The sequence below is a fragment of the Lagopus leucura genome, unplaced genomic scaffold (genome assembly GCF_019238085.1).
Source record: "Lagopus leucura isolate 7727_CA_CO unplaced genomic scaffold, USGS_WTPT01 Super-Scaffold_100001, whole genome shotgun sequence".
Lineage (NCBI taxonomy): Eukaryota > Metazoa > Chordata > Aves > Galliformes > Phasianidae > Lagopus > Lagopus leucura.
Genome location: NW_024962262.1, coordinates 67,814,621 through 67,835,220, shown reverse-complemented (window position 1 = coordinate 67,835,220; position 20,600 = coordinate 67,814,621). Strand labels below are relative to the sequence as shown.

At 36.5% G+C, this 20,600-nt stretch overlaps 2 protein-coding genes across 5 annotated transcripts in view; one reads left to right on the top strand and one right to left on the bottom strand.

Annotated features, from left to right (window-relative positions):
• The window catches only part of CASK (calcium/calmodulin dependent serine protein kinase), a 196,164-nt gene that overhangs the window by 77,873 nt on the left and 97,691 nt on the right, over positions 1–20,600 (top strand). For all 4 annotated transcript variants that reach the window (XM_042866613.1, XM_042866616.1, XM_042866615.1 and 1 more), the window contains exons 3-5: positions 2,320–2,425; positions 10,255–10,332; positions 13,129–13,201. In XM_042866613.1, coding sequence (XP_042722547.1) covers positions 2,320–2,425; positions 10,255–10,332; positions 13,129–13,201 — 257 coding nt within the window. The remainder of the gene's footprint in view (positions 1–2,319; positions 2,426–10,254; positions 10,333–13,128; positions 13,202–20,600) is intronic.
• GPR82 (G protein-coupled receptor 82) lies at positions 17,638–18,621 on the bottom strand. Its single transcript, XM_042866619.1, has one exon. The coding sequence runs from the start codon at positions 18,619–18,621 to the stop codon at positions 17,638–17,640; it is 984 nt and encodes a 327-aa protein (XP_042722553.1).

The following is a 20,600-nucleotide window of genomic DNA, read 5'->3' as shown; positions in this document are numbered from 1 at the left end:
AGCTGAACAATATCTGCAGTTTCTTGGGATTTCAGTTCCACTTGAGGAACACGTGGAGTTGAAATTTAACTCAACATTCGATAAAGGAATGAGCAGGCGATGTAGGTTAAGTGAAAAGAATGAGATGTACTCACCATCTCTGACTTTCTTCCTCCTTTCCCTTCTTAAGTATAGCATCTTTTGACATTCGGGTCAGAGTCCAGATGGACCTCAGAATACGTCACCCCTTTTCTGACTTGTGACTTCTCTGAATCAATGTGGTGGCTGGCCTGTCCCTCTACCTAATTTTCTTCCTCTCTAATAGGTCCTTTGTTAAACAACTTCCTGCTGTTTTTAAAATAGGGCTTTGTTCTGTTTTTAGCCCCAAGCCCCTGTAGTCATACCAAAGCCTTGTTCTGTGACCTGTGTTTATTTGCTTTCATGCTCAGAAACCGTATTTTCCACATTCTGCTTCTCCTTTCTCTGTTGCTGTTGCTCAGACAGTAAGCAGTTGTTTCACTGGTGGCGTATTGCACAGATGAATGAGGTAAATCGCAGCATGTGTTATTTTCTTCCTCACAGTTCTCCTTTCCTTCTAAATATATGTATAGGTACCACAATAAATTAATAGAGTAAGTAGTCAAAATAAACTATTTTGAACACAATTCTTGCCTATAAATAAAGCAGAAGTTTCTGCGGTTTGCTGTTGGATTTTCATTTTCTGTATAAAAATAGGTATCAGATACCATGGTGAAGTATGGTACTGCTAACATCCTTAGACACTAAGAGACAAAATAAAATTGCCATATTTTCTGGAGATTATAGGCATCCGCAGAATCACTGCTCTCTTAAAACATCCTTCAGTATGTTTACCTGTGTTCCTGTTCAGGAAAGGCTGGATGTGTAATTCAGTGGAAGATGAGAGGAACCTCACTCTCTAGAAAAGGAGCTGGTAATCGTTTAGTGTTAGATGCCTAAGAGTGATGGAACAAAACGGTACAGAATGGTGTTAGTAATTCCTCTGCATCACTGTGATGTATAAACTGAGATAATGAGTATCTTCAGATAATGAAAGACATGAAGACTGCTGCTTTCTTAGATAATAGAACTTCACTTCTGTGTACATGAATTTCTTTATTGAAATATCATTTGGATCACTGGAACAGTTTCTTATCAAGAAACTGTCTTCATATTTTCCCATAAATACATTTGTAGGTGTTTCTCCAACAAGGAAACATTGTATGAAAAGTGAACAGAAAAGTAAAGTATCTGCTTCAGACTACAGACTGATATTTTCCTTTCTTCTATATAATCATCGTGACTTCATTTAAGATTTTGGTAGTTTTCTAGAATACTGATGGTAAGTTGAAGAAAAAAATGCTTCAGGAAGATTAAATAACACAGATATCAAATATTTTCATTAAAGAGGAAAGAAAAAATAATTTTGTGTGGTTTGTTGGATTTTTTCTTTCTATAATAGAAGAAGGATTTATTTGCGCTCAAAGGAAGTAAGGGTGTTGTTAGATCAAAAACAAAATCTCTCAAGTGTAGAGAGATATTACAATGGTTTCTGCTCTTTATTCTCCACTGTTTTTGCTTTTCTTATTTACAGCAGAGATGCAAGCTATCGAATGTTGATTAAGATTTATGTCAGTGTAATTTCATACATTGTGATTTTCTTTTTTAATCATGAAAGGAGTGCAGGAAGTTTAAATATAAGAAAACACATTTTTCAGTTTAACAGTAATCAGACTTCAGTACAAGTTGCAGGCTGTAGAGTCTGCATTCTTGGACGTGTTCAAAACCCAGCTGGACAAGCCTTGCTTTAAGCCTTGCTTTAAGCAAAGGGATTGGACTCGAGATCTCCAAATTTTAATAGTTCTTACTGCAATGTGTTGAAAGAGTTTGTCTTATGTATTTTGAGATAATCTCGTAGTGATACAGGGTATTTAGGATAAAAACAGCATGTATACAGCATGTGTGTGCATATTATGTGTCTATATACATATGTGTGTTTATATGTCTTTAAAGTGAACTTATCGCAGTACAATTCTTCAGGTTATGATCTAGATCTTTAACTGGTCAATTCAGGAAAGATTAAGTTTTTGTATGTTTGTTTTACTGTTTGAGGTCTATGTGAGTTAACTTAAAACATTTTGAAGGAGAACAATTAAATATAATCTCAAATGTGTTATTAATAAAGATTAAATAATAGATTATAAATTTCAGAGGTGTACATTTTTCCAAACATTATATTCTGATAGTTAAATTTTCATTTTTTTATTTAGTAATCAACAGCTTGAATATACAACTAACATACTAATTTATTATCTTCCACAGATCTAAAGAGAGAAGCCAGTATTTGTCACATGCTGAAGCATCCTCATATTGTTGAACTGCTGGAGACATACAGCTCAGATGGAATGCTTTATATGGTTTTTGAGTTGTAAGTTTCTCTCTTTGCTTCCTTTGTTGTCATTTACTAAACAGAGTCCTTGAAGTATGTCTGCTTCCACCTGCTTGTTTTGTAGCTGAGAAGTACTGAGTGCTGCGAAAATAGTCTTTTCAAACATATGCAAGTGGTAGCAAACAAAACCAAAACCAAAAAATCACTGTCCTGATGTCTGAGTGGCCAGTACTAGTTTGCTGAGTGGCTTTGTAAGGACAGTCCTGCTGTTCATTATTGGCTGCAACGTCCCTAGTATGGTACACAAGAAAATGAGTTAAAAATGATTGAATCTAATGAAACCAGACATGCAGAATGCTAACTTGTGCATCTTCCATGTTCAGATCTCCTTCTCTTCTTTGTACCTTCCAACTCTTATTCTGCTTTTCCCCTTTTATGTATTACCAGTCTGTGGGCATATGGGATAATACCGCCTCAATTTCTCTTCTTGCCTTCAGTTTTGTGATGTATTTGACCTTCATATGTTGGAGCAAGCCATGTCCTGCCCCATGTGTTAGGTTGAATTGGAATGCTCCCTAGATAAAGAATTTGATTTGAGATACGCGCTTTAAGAACAATTTGCACGTGTTAGTTTTACTGCTAAGGGACAAAGGAAGTTAGGTGGGAAGAGCAAAAAATCGACAAAGCTAAAAGTTGTTGCTTTGAACTTTTCTGCTATCTTTTCAGGTAAGTTTATAGACATAAGATTTTTTTGAAATAGTTGTTTTTTCTTTCCTCTCTGTAAGTTTTGTTTCAGTACTGACTTTTTTGCTTTGCGTTTTACGTTGTAAATCACAAAACGTGGAGCAAGAGGCTTTCATTATCCTATTATGAAATAATGTACACCTTGAGGAGACATGCTCTGACAATTAACAGGATTTTAAAATGGAAAATAGGTTTTGCTTCTGTTTACCATGCTAGGAGCTTAGAGTGATAGAAAATGAGATAGTAGGAACACCTGCTCTAAAACTGTAGGAAGGAATGAAAGAGTTGTGGGCACAATGTGTTTTATGTTGGAGGGATTGCTTTGGTAATGTGATTTGGCAGAAGACTATGTTTTTAGTGAAGTAAGGCTGTATTGTCCAAATTTGATAGACTGGCATACTGTGTAATTATAACCTTAATAAGAAATTTGTAGTTAGTAAAAAGCATTTATGTATTTGTGCATGACTTACTTTCCCTCATATTGCTTCCTGTTCATTCCGCTGTTATTATAACAAGCTTAACTACTTTTCAACTAAGTTCTGTCTGATGTAAAATGGTATGTTTTATTGATGGCTAGTTATTCTGAAATGACAAAGAAGAGGATGACAACACTGCACTACAGAGGAGACAGCCCAGGCAATGACAGGTTGCTTGTGGACTGGCAGATTCTTTGTGTGCAAATTATTTCAGGACCAGTGCATAAATCAAATGCAATAATCAAATCTAAAACTTTGTCCCATCAGTTGCACATAAATGATGCATAGGTCCACTTACTGCTTCGTAAACTGTGAGCTACGTGGAGTAGCTGCTAAAATGACACTGAGCATCTGTGAAATCCATAGTTATGAAAAGGTACAAGTTAAATAAGCAGGCATGTTGTGTGGCTAATAGAAGTGAGAAATGGTACTGCTTGGGCAAAAACAATACTGTCTGTGCCCAATTTTAAAAACTTTTGTTAAAATAAGTGAATATTTAAAAAGTCACGATTCATAGAAGAATTATAGAATGTGGGCAGTAGCAATTAAGTTTAACAGCAACAAAGTAAGTTTTAACAGCATTTATAGACAAATTCAAGTGCTCTTTAGAATGGAGTCATCACATGTCGCCAGTAGGTCTCCATTAGCTGTTAAGTAAAACTGTAATAAATCACAAATAAGCAGTTGACCATAATAGATATGCAAAGTAAGAATCAGACACTATCCCAAAAAATCTTACTATTAAGGTAAAATTATTAAAGTGTTTAATGTTATTGCCCATTAAAAGAGGGAGAATGTGCCTGTGCCAGATGGTTTCCCAGACACCTGTCTGTTGCTTCCCAGAAGAGCAGTGAACTCTCCCTTCTGATGAAGGAGATACCTTGCTTGCTCTAGAGAGGCCTTACACCTAACACTTGGCCGGCTCTAGTCCTTCCCATACAGTGCAATTTTCTTTCCCATTCTGTGGTGCTATTTGCTGACAGTTCTGTAGCAAGTGATCCACGGTGAATCCCAAGATAGCTTTGATCTTTTACCTAATACAAGTGTGTAGTCAATGGAAGTACATGAAACATTTTATAGCACCAAAAGCCGTGAAAGTAATCTTCAAGTTATGATTTATGGAATCGGGAAAATAGAAAATCTATTTTGTTTCATATTTTTTCTAATAATGTAATATTTCAGGCAGTGCTGTCTGTCACATAATATTTGCTGTGTAGTTTGTGCACATGGCAATAAACACTATTTGTATTTGGAATGTAACTATCGCTTTGGCTTTTGTATTCTGTTGCTTATTAGTTTCTCTAATGACCATTGCTCTTTATCAACAAGAATACTTTGATAAGGGTCATCTGCCTTCAGTATTTCTAAAACAATGGAAATTCTCCATTTGAAATGTCTGAAAACCATGTTCTAGATTTACAAATACATTGTCTGAGGGTTTTTTTCAGTGTAATCAGTGTATGTGAACTGGTAGTATTTTTCATACTGGAAAGCTCAGACGTGATATTCCAGAATGAATTCCAGGTATTTAATATCTAGCCATTTAAGTGAGGCACTGGCATGGGTTGCCCAGATATGGGTTGGAAGCCTCATTCCTGGAGACTTTCAAGGCCAGACTGGATGGGGCTCTGAGCAAAGTGATGGAGATGTCTCTGCTCATTGCAGGGAGGTTGGACTAGATGGCCTGTAAGTGTCTCTTCCAACTCTAATGATTCTGTGATTCTATAATTTACGTAATATTCTCCTACCACTGTGCATAGGTGTTCTGCTTTTAATGGTGTACTCTAAGATTTGTCACTTGGGTGTTAATCTCATATAACTTTGCAGTTAGGCTGGATATACAGTTACATACAAATATGCAGTTTCATCTAGCTAACATACGTAAAAATGCTCGAGTTTTAAAATCTCAAATTCATAAAAGGAGTGATTTTATATGCTTACAGTTACGTGAGTTTATGATAACCATATGCTAATAGCATTTAAATTATGATTGCTAACATTGAATCATGCGGCTTTGTCAAAGCATTAAGAAAAAAACGAAGGAATGCTATCTATTCCACTTTGTTATGGTACTGTGAAATAGAACAGCTCCTTAGCTTACAGAGTGAGAACTTGTTTTCATTATTTCACTTCATCTTGTTAGGATTGCTGTTCTAGTTTTATTTTTAAGTGTAGTCTCGCCTGTAGTCCTTCATCTTTTATGCGGCTTTACTGTAACTTTATTTTTCCTTACTTTCATAATACTTGATCTAGGATAAAAACAAGGCTTGAATGTTAACTTTTAAAAGAAAAAAAAATAAAGGAAGTTCTACATTTTTACCTGTCAGAACAGGTTTCTGAGATTACAGAAAGGAAAATAAAGTTTCTCAGAATCACAGAATGGTCCAGGTTGGAAGGGACCTCAAGGATCATGAATCTCCAACCCCCTGCCACATGCAGGGCCACCAACCTCCCCATTCAATACTAGACCAGGCTGCCCATCCAACCTGGCCTTGAACACCTCCAGGGACGGGGCATCCACCACCTCTCTGGGCAGCCTGTTCCAGCACCTCACCACTCTCATAGTAAAGAAATTCCCCGACATCCAACCTAAATCTTCCCTCCCTCAACTTAAAACCATTTCCCCTTGTCCTGCTGTTATCTACCCTTTCAAAGAGGTGAAGGAGTTTCACATGCTTCTAAATCTGAAGTTCAGGCCAAATGCTGAAAATACCCAGTGAAATGAAATATTTTCAAATTCAGTGCACTTAAAGAAGTCATTAATTTAGAGATTCTCTGTGCCATAGCTTTAGTTGCTGAACAATTAAGTCTGAGGCATCTCTACAAACTACACATGCAGGTTTTCCCTGAGGGCAGAAAAGGAGCCCAAAGTGACTAACCATTAATACAAATGCCTTAAGGCAGTCAAATTGCACAGAGTATTCTGGGCATGAAACCCTTTGACCTAAGGACAGGTATTTTTGACATTAAATTTGTTCAGTAGGATTTTTTTTTACTTAGTGATGTGGTGCACATTTTTTAGTATATTGTAGCTTGGTTTCTTTTGAACACAAAGGTTAGTCATTTACCTGATCTGGGTATGCAGTTTCATTTTCATCACAGATGATCTTTGAGGTAGTTACTGATTACAGTCGAAGAAGCGATAGGAGACTGTGAAGATAGCTTAGGCTTGAGGAAAGCTGTATCAGTTCTTAATCTCACCTTTGCTTGATATTTGTTGATTTCATTCATTTGATGGACAGAAGTTAACAGAAAACCAGAGTTCAGCAGTTCTGATCCCAAAACAATAGTCTGTGCAGGTTTTCCTGGGGACAAGGCAAGCCTTAAAAGTCAGAGGATATTTATCTTGGATGGATTTTTGGTTCTTTTCTAGTAAGTAACAGAATTTGGCAGAGAAACTGCATCAGTGTCTCAATGCACCAAATTTTCGTTGAAATTTCAGCACTTATTGTAACTTTAATTATTTCAGGCTATTTATTTTTAAGTTGCGTTATGTTAGTAAAACTTCAGAAGACTCACCTGCTACACTGTGATATATGAATTGAATGTTACCGAGGGAGTACTTTGTTATTTGTCCTTTATTTGTTATTCTGACTGGAATAACTATAAATATAGTTGCAGGCTGTATTAGGACACCTGCAAATGCAAAGCTATCATAGTTAAATATTAAGATACAGAATTCTGAAGTATTCTATGTGTTCCTCAGAGTGCCTCAGCCTCAGAATAGATTTTGGCACTGAACATGGCTCAGGAGTAAACTTGCTGGGCAGGCTGCAACTCTTTGTTGGTTTCACGAAGCATAGTAGGAAAGCACTGTGAGTGTATACTAGCACTGATCAAAGCTATGGAAGAAACATAAACGTTCATCCAAACCATACCTGAACCCTGTTAAAATTATGGAATAATCAACAGTAAGGTATGGGAAGTTGAGGAACGTTGTTGGTACTGTTACCAGAAACAATTCAGATGTGTTATTCTGGGAAGATGTCTGTTAGCTCACTGTTCAGAGCTGCTGTAGCTTTCCCTTTCGGTGTGAATACCAGAGATTGTCCGAGTTGGTTTACATAGCTTCGTGAGTGCCCTCCACTGGTACTGACTGGTTCTCTTTCAGATTGTGTGTGCTGTAGTTTCATCACGAACATTTTCAGCATCTTCAGCTTCTGTCTTCAACATATATTTATCGTTTTGTCTCTATTTTAATGGGCTTTAATTGAGACCAGGTTTTTATTTTCATTGTACTGCTGCAGTGTTCACATGCATAGTGCTGATACGCATTAAAATGCCTTAAGGTTTCCTGAATTTTCAGTTCATCAAATATCTCAGGAGCTTAATGTGTCACATATGTCCTTCAGCTTGTGCAGCAAAAAAGTAGTTTTGATATTGCTGAGTTCTTAGTCTGTTAATTGACTGTATTTTCTGTGGGTTTGTTTGTTTGTTTCATAACTGAGGCTGACTCATTTGCTTTTGCAACCTCGTCTACGTATTTTCATAAGATTTTCAGATAAAGTTCAACAACATTGGGGTGATACAAGCTCTGTCTTTATATGTAGAAACATTTATTCTGAAAATTAAGTCTGTCACTTTAAAACATTACCACTGATGGTCTGGTAGCCATTTTGAGTATCACCGTAATTTAAACTAATTGGAAAAAAAAAAATGGGGGGGGGGGGAGAGGAAAGTGGGGAAAAACTGCCACCAACAATTAAAAGCTGTAAATGAAGCATTCTGGTATGTATTCATAGGAGGCAGAAATGTATGTTAAAAGGCCATTCTGATTGTAAGCACCTTGTTTAAAAGAAGTTAGTGTAAAGGAGCAGCAGTCTTGACTCTGTCTCTGCAACTACTCATAGTGCTAACAGCCTTGTGTGCTGCTGCATCTTTAATGATCAGTAGTTCCCAGCAGGTTGGAGTGACACTAGTCTTCTGAAACGTTTTGCTGCTTTATAAAAATAACACCTCCTAATTGTGGTTAATTGTGCACTTCATATGCTTTGTAGCACAAGGCGTTGCTCAGGTTTCAGTTTTATTTCCCATCTGGCTGGAATAAATTCTCGGAAGAGAGGGCTGACAAAGAGGCTGATATGAGTTGTTTTCTTTTCTGTGAGTGAAATACTGTTTTACAGTATCCTCATTGAACCTGACCCTGTTACTGCTATATGATACTATGCATAGCACTGCACAGTATATTTATTATCTGAGTGATATTAGGTAGCTGTGTATACACACAAGCTTTATGAAATTCAGCAAGAAAGGAAAAACTACTAGAGAGGAATATATTGATGCAGCAATGTGCAATCATTGTTTGGTGATCAATTTGTGGAGTTTGTTAGCTTTGAAAATATCACATGCTGAAATAACTGGCTAAGAAAATGCTTCTGCCTACTTAACATGCCACCAGTCCGTACTGTAGTTAGTACTCTAGTCTGAGGACTATCTTTTGGACATATTTGGGAATGTTAGCTTCTGCATGCTACTTATGTGGCATGAAGTATTGCATTGCAGGTGTGCATCAGAGCAAAAATACTATTATGTTGGCATTATAGATAGCTTGCTGAAACAGCCTTGATAATATGGCTTCGTAGGTGCCCTGTGAGTTCAGCTTCTTTTTTTTTTTCCTCCTTGAGTCTTTGGTGGAAAGAAAAAAGTAAAGGAGGACTGAATTCTGGGTAGTGCTGTGTGGAGATTGAAGCTGCAGTCAGTGATCTTTATGAGTCCCTCTCTTTCGGAAACCTATGATTGTATGACTGGAAATGACCAATGTTACATTTTACATTCTTGCAAGTACCAAGTTGAGTGTGAACTGCAGTACATGATTTGATTATTCATGTTAACTCTTGTTACTCTTCCTTTGCCCCATCAAGCAATGAACATTCCAAGATATGCATCTGCCATATGTTACTTACAAGTAAAAGAAAAGGAAGACTATTATGCTACATCAAGCTGCTTTGGTTTTAGAGGAACTGATAGTCTGATTTTAGCTGAGGAACTGTAAAAATCATGTACTCAAAACTACAATTGTTACACTGCTCAGTTTGGGAAGTTAGATTATCAGAAAGACTACAGGCAGTTGTCAGAGTTAGTAATACAGTGTGTGTGGTGTCACAGTTTTCAAGTACCTTCACAGAGGCTGTGAGGTATAACATATCTTTATTCTTAATTATCCTTACGAGAATGATAACTGGGAAGACTGTACCACATTTTTGGAATATTTTTGATAGTCACCATTTAAAATACAGTTTGACTGAGAATTTGTGTAAACACAGTCTTTCTTTGGAGTTGCTCTCATGATGCTTTTGGGAATGCAGTTAACATACTGTAATGCTTTAATTGTTAACTTTCCGAGCCACCTTGTATCTCCCCTTTTATGTCCTCCACTTGTTCAGTGATCAGTTTAAGCAACAGGAGAAACTGTTTAATTTTGCTAATGAAGATTTGAGTGACCTGAGGGAAATGAAAAAATTAACCTGTGCCAAGCAATACTGTATTAGATAACCTTTCAAATGCCATTTTATTTAATAAAACATTGCATATGCATCCAGAATTTTTAATGTAAGGTTTATGTTAGTGGAATCAATTTATTTTTAAGCATTTTTCTGTAACTGATTGTAGTTATATGTCTTAAACACTTTTCCCTATTTCTACCTGCAGTATGGATGGAGCAGATCTGTGTTTTGAAATTGTGAAGAGAGCAGATGCTGGATTTGTGTACAGCGAGGCTGTAGCCAGGTATGTATTCTAATTTTAATTAATCCCACAGGATGAATGGAAGAAAATGGACTATATTGTTGCAAATCTAATAGTTAAAAGTGGGAATACTATAAATAATCCTGTTTCCAAATCTGAAAGTTTATTACAATAATTAGCATAATAAAAGAATTTCAGAACTTTTTGTCTTTACTAATTTTATATTTGGGTGAGAATATTGAATAACATAGTATTTTACATCCAATATCTAATTCTGTCTTTGTCTTTCTATGAATCTCTCCTATGTTGGCATTTGGTGACTTAGCCTAACAGGTGTGACTTCTACTGGTTGTGCTAGTGGGACCCTCTTCTTTTTTATATGTTTTCACGTATAGTCAGTTCAACTTTTCACTTACCAGATGAGCTAATATCAAAGGGAGTATAAAATTGTAGGACAGCAAAGCCTCATGTCCTAATGACATGAAAATTGAAATCAAAGCACATGGGATTCGCGTATTTGCTCTTCTAGACACTTCAGATTTTTAGCATCATAGAAAGTGGAAAGTGATCTATTTAAACTTCCTGCTAGAGACAGAGTCAGCTCTACATTTGGGTCATGAATTTTGTCCATTTGCTCCTAGAAAGACTCCAAGGACAGGCATTCCACTGTGTCCCTGGACAACTTGATCCAGTGTAAGCGTAATGGTGTCTCTGTAACCACCCAGAATCTATTGGTTCAGTGTATGGCAGTCCAATGTATGACTTCTGTGGCTCAGTTAAGGGTTTGGCTCCATCTTCTCCATACCTCCTCTTAGGTATGGAAAAACTGTTACAAGGTTCTCGCCTAAGTTTTGCCTTCTCCAGAGTAAACATCTTGTTTTCTTCAGCCTGTTGTAGAGCATGTGCTCCAACCTCCTGTGCATTTTGATATCTGTTGAACTTACTCTAAATTTATCAGTGTAATGAAATTTTTCCTTGAAGTGTTTGTTATGCTTTTACTGAGTAAGTTCAACATGCTGTGGGATATGATAGGCTGACAGGGCACACTACTGACTCACTTGAATCCTCCTGTCATTCAAGACCCATGACTCCCTTTCCAGCAAAGCTGCAACTCAGCCAGTACCACTGGAGCCTGTATGCAGCATGTACCTTTGAAGTGGTTACTCAGTCCCAGGTGCAAGATGTTGCATTCGTCCTAGTTGAATTCTCTGAGCTTCCTTTTGGCCCTTTCCTCTTGCTTATGTCCTTCTAAGGGCAGCTCTGCCCTCTGTATTTATTACACCTGCACTTTGGTGTCATTCACAAACTTGATGAGCATACATTCTCTTTTCTCAAGATCATTATGGAATCACAGAATCACAGAATTGTAGGGGTTGAAAGGGACCTCTGCAGGTCAAATCCAACCCGCTTGCTAAAGCAGATTCCCTACAGCAAGTGGCACAGGCATCCAGACAGGTCTTGAATATCTCCAAAGAAGGCAACTCCACAACGTGGGCAGCCTATTCTAGTGCTGCATTACTCTGTCAGTAAAGAGGTTCTTCCTTGCGTTTGTCTGGAACTTCCTGTGTACCAGTTTCTGCCTGTTGCCCCTGGTCCTGTTGTTGCTCGACACCAAAAAGAGTCCACCCCTATCAATTTTGCTCCTGCACTTAAGATATTTCTAAAGAGTTATAAGATCCCCTCTCAGTCTTCATTTCCCCAGGCTGAACAGTCCCTGCTCTCTCAGCCTTTCTTCATAAGGGAAATGCTCCAGCACCTGATCATCTTAGTTGCCTTCCACTGAACTTGCTCTAGAAGCTCCCTGTCTTCTTTAAACTGGGGAGCCCTGAGCTGAACACAGCACTCCAGATGTGGCCGCATCAAGGCAGAGCAGACAGGGAGGATCACTTCCCTTGACCTGCTGGCCATGCTCTCTTTAATACACACCAGGATACCATTGGCCTTCTTGGCCACAAGGGCATGCTGCTGGCTCATGGCCAACCTGTTGTCCACCTGGACATCCTTTTTCTCAGAGCTCTTCTCCAGCGGATGATGGTCTCTAATGTGATGAGACACAATGTAATATATATGAGTAAAACAATTGAGAAAGTACCCTAGAAATTTACTACATGCAAAAGGATATCTTATGTAATATGTACATCTCAAATTATCATCAAGTCTATCATCAAGCATTTAACTTTTTCAGAGAGTTAAAGAGGAAAAATGATTCTAGTTTTTACACTGAGCATATAAAATACATTATTGAAATCTTCTACATCTTAAAACTGACCAGATCACAAAATGTTTGAGGTTGAAAGGGATTTCTGGGAGTTATCTACTTCAGCCAACCCGTTAATATCAGGGTCATGTTCAGTTGGGTTTTTACTGTCTCCAAGGATGGAGGCTTGACAACCTCTTGGCAACCTTCAGTGTTTAATGTCCTTTAGGGGACACAGAGGAGAAATAAATTAGTCTTCAATCTTGCTTTATCAGGTGAGTCAAGATCTTGGTTCTGTCCCATTGTAGGTAAATCAGGCACCGATACCACTTTTTTTCCTTATCTTGTTTTGTTATGACCCTTGAATCTTTCATCATCTGAAACAGAATTATTGAATGTTTGAAACATTTATATAATGGAAGATGTAGATTTTTCTTTCCTAATGTTCCCTTGTGTTCAATCAGAATAATCCTCAAACTTTAGGTTTTGTTATTCATTAGACATAAACTCCTGTCTGCTGAACTTGTATACAGTTTAGTTGGTTGATAAGTTTTATGTGGTTAGACTCTTTAAATGTAGTTGTATCTGCATAATAATTTTTCCTGCAGGATTGTCATTTATCATGTCTTTGTTTTTTACAGTCATTACATGAGACAGATATTGGAAGCTCTACGTTACTGTCATGATAATAATATAATTCACAGGGATGTGAAGGTAAGATATGGGATTTTTTTCCATTGCTGCATTAATACAAAGTACTAAACGTTGGTAGTTTCTCTACAGGAGAGGAAAAGGGGACCTATATAACAGAAAACTATTTAATGAGCATGTGTTTATTTTTATTGTATTGTATGAGATTATCATTTATCACTAATTCTGTCAGTATAGAACATTTGGGAAGTCTTTCTTCACAGATTACATATGCATTTGATTGCAATTACTTTGGAAGTCATTTTGATTTCTGCTTCCTGAGTATTCATATGCGTTTGTACTTATTTTCTTGTTACGAAAACCTGTGTATGAATTAATTGCATATATGAAACTGGAGTTTTTAGAGTAATTACATCATTTTGACAGCACAGATGAAGCTATCAAATCATCTAGACCAAAATTCTTTAGATAAGTGTATCCTTAAATGCTAGAATACTGGCAGTACTACCCACAGTTCACAAACAGTCTTTAATATTAGTTACTATGAGAACAAGTTTTGGAGGAGAAATACAGGCTGTAGGGGCACTTTAAAATGCTTACAACTTTAGGAACACTTTAATAACATCGTATATATTATGTAACATTTGTGTGATTGTTTGTGGAAGTATTTTATCCCAAAGCATTATGGTATAAGTAGTTGGGAGTTTAAACCTAAGAATTTTGGTTTGTCTCTCTTCAGTTTGAATACATGCTATTTGTTCATTTTGTTGTCCTCTTAATCGCTGATAAGTTTTCTGATCTTGTTCTAGTGTGAAGGTTCTGAATCCTTTTAGTTGTTTGCTTATAATAGCATGTGAGTTTTAGAATGAACACCATAGTTACGTGGCTTTGTCTTCCTGGGAGCTGCATTACTTGTCATTGGAGGATGTCCTTGAACAAAAGCATATTTCAGTTTCAGTGGCCTTATTCCTCAGAAAAATGTAGATATGTTTTTACAGCTTATCCAGTCTTTGAAAATTTTAAAACCACTGTTTTTATTAAATGCCATCCTTAGAAATAAAGCTACTCAATTACATGAGTGTTTAATCTTGATAAAAGCTGAGCAGAAATATTTTAACTATAAAGCTCATGTGTAGATCATTAAGTTAACTGCAGCATCTCAGCTCTAGATGTCACTGTAGGCAGTGTTTTGAAAGGAAGTAAGGTAAGTGAATGATTTCTGAATTATATGAATGAATGAAAGTGAATAAGGATCTGTAAGGTCGATACAGTCATTCTATGATTCTGTGATTCTGCATTTTTTTTTCCTCTTTTGTGTGTTATTTTAAACTGCAGAATGTTTGATCTTGATCTGATTCACAGGAAAATGTGTACCTTTTAGTCCCTATTAGAATTAAGTGTCTTGTAGGCATTTTTGTGCTCACTTGGCTCTCAACTAATAAGAAGTCAGATTAGGAATACTTCAGTCTGCTGTTGTCTGATGCCAGAAACTTCATCTGTTTTTCTTAAGCAACAAGATGAACCAAAGCTGACTGCAGCCTATGATAAATTTACATCTCCCATGTAAGAATCAAAACATGAAAACTTTCACAAGATGGCCTCTGCTTGCCTTAATTTCCTTCTCTTACGAGAGGTCTTGAGTTTCTTTATCTTTTGTCCCTAACATTACTTGAAAGTTTGGTAATCTCTGACCTTTGCCTTATCTTTTGGTTAATGTGGTTCTGCTGCTGGGTGCTACATTTTCAGAAGCAGTTTTGCTGAGAAGTGCTGCTTGCTGAGAATTTAGACTGCTTGACATGCCACAGAGCTCAACGGCTACATAGTTGGATACCTTTTGATCTGGAAGTTCATATGTTCCAGTCACTTGCTCAGCCATTCAGAAAGCCTGCATCTTCTGAGCTGGCCATTGCAGCACATTTTGAAGGGGTTAACAAAGGGTCTTTTAAACCCTTTGTTGTGCATGTTTGCCCTAGTATTTTATGTTCCTGCTATAGAAATCAAGTATTTAATTTTTGATTATATAATTCACAATTCACCTGAAAACTTCCAAGTTAACACCAGGATGACTAAAAAGCACAAGAAGTTTAGCACATGAGCTGCGTTTTCCTGAAGTGCTGGTTTCTGTATCTTTTCCACACGCCTCTCTGTTTTGAGAGGTTTTTCCTCTGTGAACTCTTGAACTAACATACTACTTTAGTTGCAGATTCTCAAATTGCCCATACTGCACAAAGGTTTTTCTACTCTTTAATATGGAATAAGCCAACTAATGCAGTTCAGAAATGTAAAGGAGATGTCACTTTAAACAGGTTCTATAGGAAAATACTGAAAGTATGTATTATTTTGGGGTACTAAGAAGAATTGGTGAAATGGGATTTTACCACAAACTTGTATTTAATCAGTAGTTCCCAAAATTTCATCCATTTTCTTCCCTTTTTGGTAACTGCAGCACTAGGGAACCAATTGGTCTAGAAAAGCAGAATAATAATTACTTAAGCCTATACTGTCACCAAAAATTCAGTGTTGAAGTTTACATCCTTAGACACCTTGCTGTGCTGAGGTTCCCTAAGTGTAAGGAAGGACAGAAGTTAGGGTTCTTATTTTGAGCCTGTGCAAAAACAAAAGCACCCTGACGGTAAACTTGTCATGCAAATGTCTACTGCTATTGATCTAAACACAGTAGTCTGAGCAAATTTAAACTGCTTTGGTTTAGTCATGGTTTAGGTGTCTTGTCCTTTGTTTTTGCACAGTATGATGCACACCCACACAAACCAGCCTTCATGCTCAAGAGCTCTTTCCTTTAGCATTCTGCAGTGTTAGACTCTGAAGCTGCCCACTTAAGGTTTTTCTGTAGATCATTTGTTAAGCATCACAAGAGAATTCTGTAGAATAAGCAAATGATGGTTTCTATTTTCACAAGTAGCACTGTATTTAATAAAATACTATGTTCCTGTGATTTTTCTGTCTTTTTCACTTACCTCTTTATTGAACTTCTGCAGAATACAAAGCAGGTGTCAAATGATATGAAGTCTTGGGGTGCCTTTTACAGGAGGCCTAATATTTTGTATCTAACACCATATGCCAGTTTTGGGTCAATGTAGTGTTTCTGTAATGGAGCTCAGTAGTAGGGTCGGAAAGACAGAATTGCTTGCTACACTTTATTGTGCAGTTTGCAGCAAATGATTGGGCTTGTTAAAAAAAAAAACTGAACGTCTGAAAAAATAGCTAATGTTCTGTAACACTTTCTGCATTCATTGGACAGCTTCCGTTGATCTCATTTGGAAGAGTAGGGAAAAGACCATGCTACAAGAATAAATTCAAAACCACTCCTGTTTTGTACTTCTTTCATTCTGTTCATGGTTCTTAAATGTTTATTTTGAGTATAAGTTGTATACCAGTAAATAATAACCATTTATGCCTACCTAAGTAAACTATAAAATTTGCCTCGCAGAGTTAAATTAGGAATGTGGAAATTCTGTGATTTTTTTTTTTTTATATTTATGTTAAATAGTACCAGAGGTTAAAATAAGTGCATGTATGCATTTCATCCTTTTTTCCCCTCACTTCATGTGCATTCGGATATCCCACAATTTTGTATGACTCGTGTTTTACTCACTCTTCTGCAAGTGGTCTGGCTTTAAAGACTGATGTGAAGAAGGTACCTTCTGGAGTAACATGTGTTAATTCAAATTTGATGTGGTCTAATCATGTAACACTTTAGGGCGATTACATGTTGGACTTCAGTGCTGGGCTGTCTGCCAGGTTAAACAGCTACTTGCTCACAGTGGGATGGGAGAGAGAGAATTCAAAAAGGTGAAAGTGCAAGAAATGATGGGTAGAGATATGGACAGTTTAATAAGGGAGAAGAAGAAGAATAATACAAGAAGTGATGCACAGTGCAGTTGCTCACCACCAGCTAGCCAGTGCTTAGACAGACTCAGAGCTGAGCTTCTGAGGGGAAAAAAAAGGGTTAATCTTGAGTGTATTTTGTAGTTCTCTGTGCCTTCTTCCTTAAGCCTTTGACAAATGATTAATCTATTTTAGAGAGAAAAAATCTATGCTTTTCCTTTTTTTTTTTTTTTTTTTTTTTTTTTTTTTTTGTAAATAAAGCCCAGAAAACCTGGGAATAATGGTGACAGATGAGAACTATGTCCTCTATTTCACACTAGTTTCTTCCCAGATCAGTTAGAAAGAAAACACTGTCCATCCAGCAAACATAAATGTATTTTTCTTTACATGGGTAAAGTGGCAATGCGCAGTTCTCTGTGTGAATTACATGAATTCATTTATTATGACTGCTGTTGATTTTTAAAGCAAGACTGTTTAAAAAAAATACAAGTAATGTTACCATTTTATTTAAATATTTCCCATTTGATATAGAAGTCTCATTGTATCAAGTCAAAATGAGCTGGCTGTTAGTAATACTCTCTTAACATCTTTCCATCATACTTCGTACTGGTGAGGTGTCTTCAATGAAAATATCAGCTCTGCGTTGGTGTTATTCAGGTGTGGATTTTTTTAAACAGACTGTACAGACTTTTCTTAAATGTTTTATCTAGCAGAAGGGTTGTAACTGGATCTATGCTACTCCTAGAAACACACAGACAAGTAAGGAAGTTTTTAATTTCTACTAGATAGTTTAGCTTTGAACAGTCTTCTTCTGGAAGCAATACATAAAATATGGGCCTGAAAATATGGTACGGAAGAAAGCAGGCAGTTAAAATTATCTGGATGACAAGAATGTTTCTTTTCACTGTTCTGTAAATCATATGGTTTTGTCCAATGTGGGTGTTTTTTTGTATTTTACTCAGGTGTCTGGTGAGGGAATAGTATGATAACAAAACAGTTAGAAAAAATAGAAAAAAACAAGCAGTAGCAAAAGAAGCTGCAGTCCTTGCAGTAAATTCACCTATTTCTACCTTCATGTTGTAACATGTGTGAAATGTTTGCCCCCTCCTTGCCCGAGCATCGTATGTGATAGCTGTTACCGTTACGCACAACACAACGAGCCATATAAAGATACAAAAATATTTAGCGAACTTTGGCTGACGAAACTTCTGAAGTCCACATTTGTACAAGTTTTTTGTGACTGCTTGGGAGTGTCGTGCATCATTGTTTTTCTTCAGCGTTGCATACTGACTTAAAGCGATTGTACACAACATGATGATTGTAACGTATGTGCAGACGTGCATAATGATAGTTCCGAAGTGATACGCTACTCTGCATACATCAGAGCCATATGTCCATTGGTGCCCTTTTGCAAAATAGCCAGCCACAAAAGGCATGGTGCTACATACGAGCAAATTAGCAGTGATGAGATTTACCAGATAAATATGCTGTGTTCTTTTTGTGGATGCTTGTCTTGAAAACACCCAAGCAGCGAGAATATTTCCAAAACTGCCAGTAATAAATAGGAAACAGTAGATGACTGGGAGAGCTACAGTAGTAGCTGTCGATGGGTGAAGAACGCATGTTGAATTTCTCATTTATGCCAAGTCTTCTTGAATGGATGATGAGAGCTGAAACACAATTAAAGGAATTATTCTTCTGTAATGTGCATCTAATATATCTTTTTTTTCTTCGTATTTTGAACTTTTTAACTTTTACTTTTTCTTCTCTGCTTTTCATTGTTACCAATTCGTAGTTGTTCTCTGTGGTTATCATTTTCAGTTTGCGTGAGCTTACTGTTTAGATGTTCTTTTACTGACAGATTTTTGGCAGTAAAAAATACAAAGCTGACTTATGTTAAAAAAAATAATAATAATGTGCTTAGAATCTAATAAAATAAATGAGGAAACAGAAGGTTGAAGGTAGGGTCTGAAAGTAACTTCTGTGGTCTTAAGTTATTTCTCAGTCTTCTAGAACACTTGTAACCTACTTTGGAAACCACTCTGGACTATTTCAAGTTAAATAAGCAAAATAAATACAAAGCATTTCAGTATTTGCAGAAATGCACAGGAGTATCTCTTACCTACATTTAAATTAGAGTTAAACTGTACGTGATTCTGGAAGCTAGTTGGATGCTTTTTTTTTTCTTTTTTCTTTCTTTCTTTCTTTTCTTTTTTTCTTTTTTTGCTGATGATAGTATCTAACTTACTTAGGGCTCTAATCTTAGGTATACGTTATGCATAAATGATGTAGCCATGAGCATGTAAATGATTGCTGAAAACTGTGATATATTTCCAAGTTTAGTTTTCAATTTATTCTGTATTTCTAGACTGTAAGCAAGAAATCAGTTCTAGTTGGTGTTTAAAGCCCTGTAGAATGACTACATATAAAAATGAGTCTTTGACTTATTAACGTATGGTGAAGAGAGATTATCGTTTTGTACAGGTAAAAGTTCAGTAAGGTGCAACTTAGCTTTAATTGCATATAAAAGTACATGGGGAAAAAAAAAATAACATTTCAAAGTCACAGATTGATTAAAAAAAAAAATATTTAAACAGCCATAAGCAAATGAATTCAAATTCCAAAGAGCATTCTTTGTAACTATAACGAAATACCCAGGCACCAAGTAGATTACATTATAAAATACTTGTAAAATTTCTATTTAAAAATATGCTATAAGCCATGACTGGCAATTTGTAAATTAAACCAAATTTTTTTGCAGTTGTTGAATCTTTACCTAAGTCTCATATAGATCGTTGAACGAAAGTATATTAAATTATTTTATTACAGTGAGTTACATTCACAAAATAACGTTTGGACTCGATCCTTTAGACATCTAGCAATTATTTTTATGTGAATGTTTTGAAGCAAAGAAGTAGCACTTTTAAACTTACCTATGCAAACTGCAGGCGTCTTCCTTTGGAGAGGGAATTTTTGTCCAATGTCCTTTTTATCTTTGCACCGATGCAGTGAAAAGGATGATATTTAAATCTGGAAAACACAGTGAAGAAAAATGCCTTTGTGGCATAAGTAGGTTTTCAGAATGTGCCTTTTCTTCTTTTACAGTGTCAAAAGGCAGCTAGACGCTTAAAGTTCAAACCAAAAGATGTTTTCTGTGCAAAAAGTCTTTGAAATTAGGCCAGGATATGCCTCCATTAGAGATTTTAAAAGAATGCAATATAAAAGTGGAAGAATGATTCTAACAGTCCTTTGGCCATGTAATTATTTCAGAGAAATACTTAAAATACTTTTAAGGCGTGGAGCTCTTGTTACTATCACGCTCTTTGAGACTGCCCACTTCCCAGAATGGAAAAAAATGAAGTTCGTATTTTGTAGGTGAGAACTTTAACTGCAGTTTAATTGCTCTTCAGATCCCAGAATTTTCACAGAGCTGTCCATCTGTTCTTGAACTCCACATGCAACAACAATAATGACATATCCATGTCTGCCCTCCTGTCAGTGACCAAATGAACGCATCATGTATGTCCTGTCAGATGATGCATTCTGTGCAAGCAGTTTATAGCTGATGCATTCTCAGCTTTCTGACCATTCAGGGGAAACTGACTTGGCTTGTTTC

What these genes read in the sequence shown, in the direction of transcription:
- GPR82 (XM_042866619.1), bottom strand. Translation starts at nt 18,621, where the DNA reads ATGAGAAATTCAACATGCGTTCTTCACCCATCGACAGCTACTACTGTA.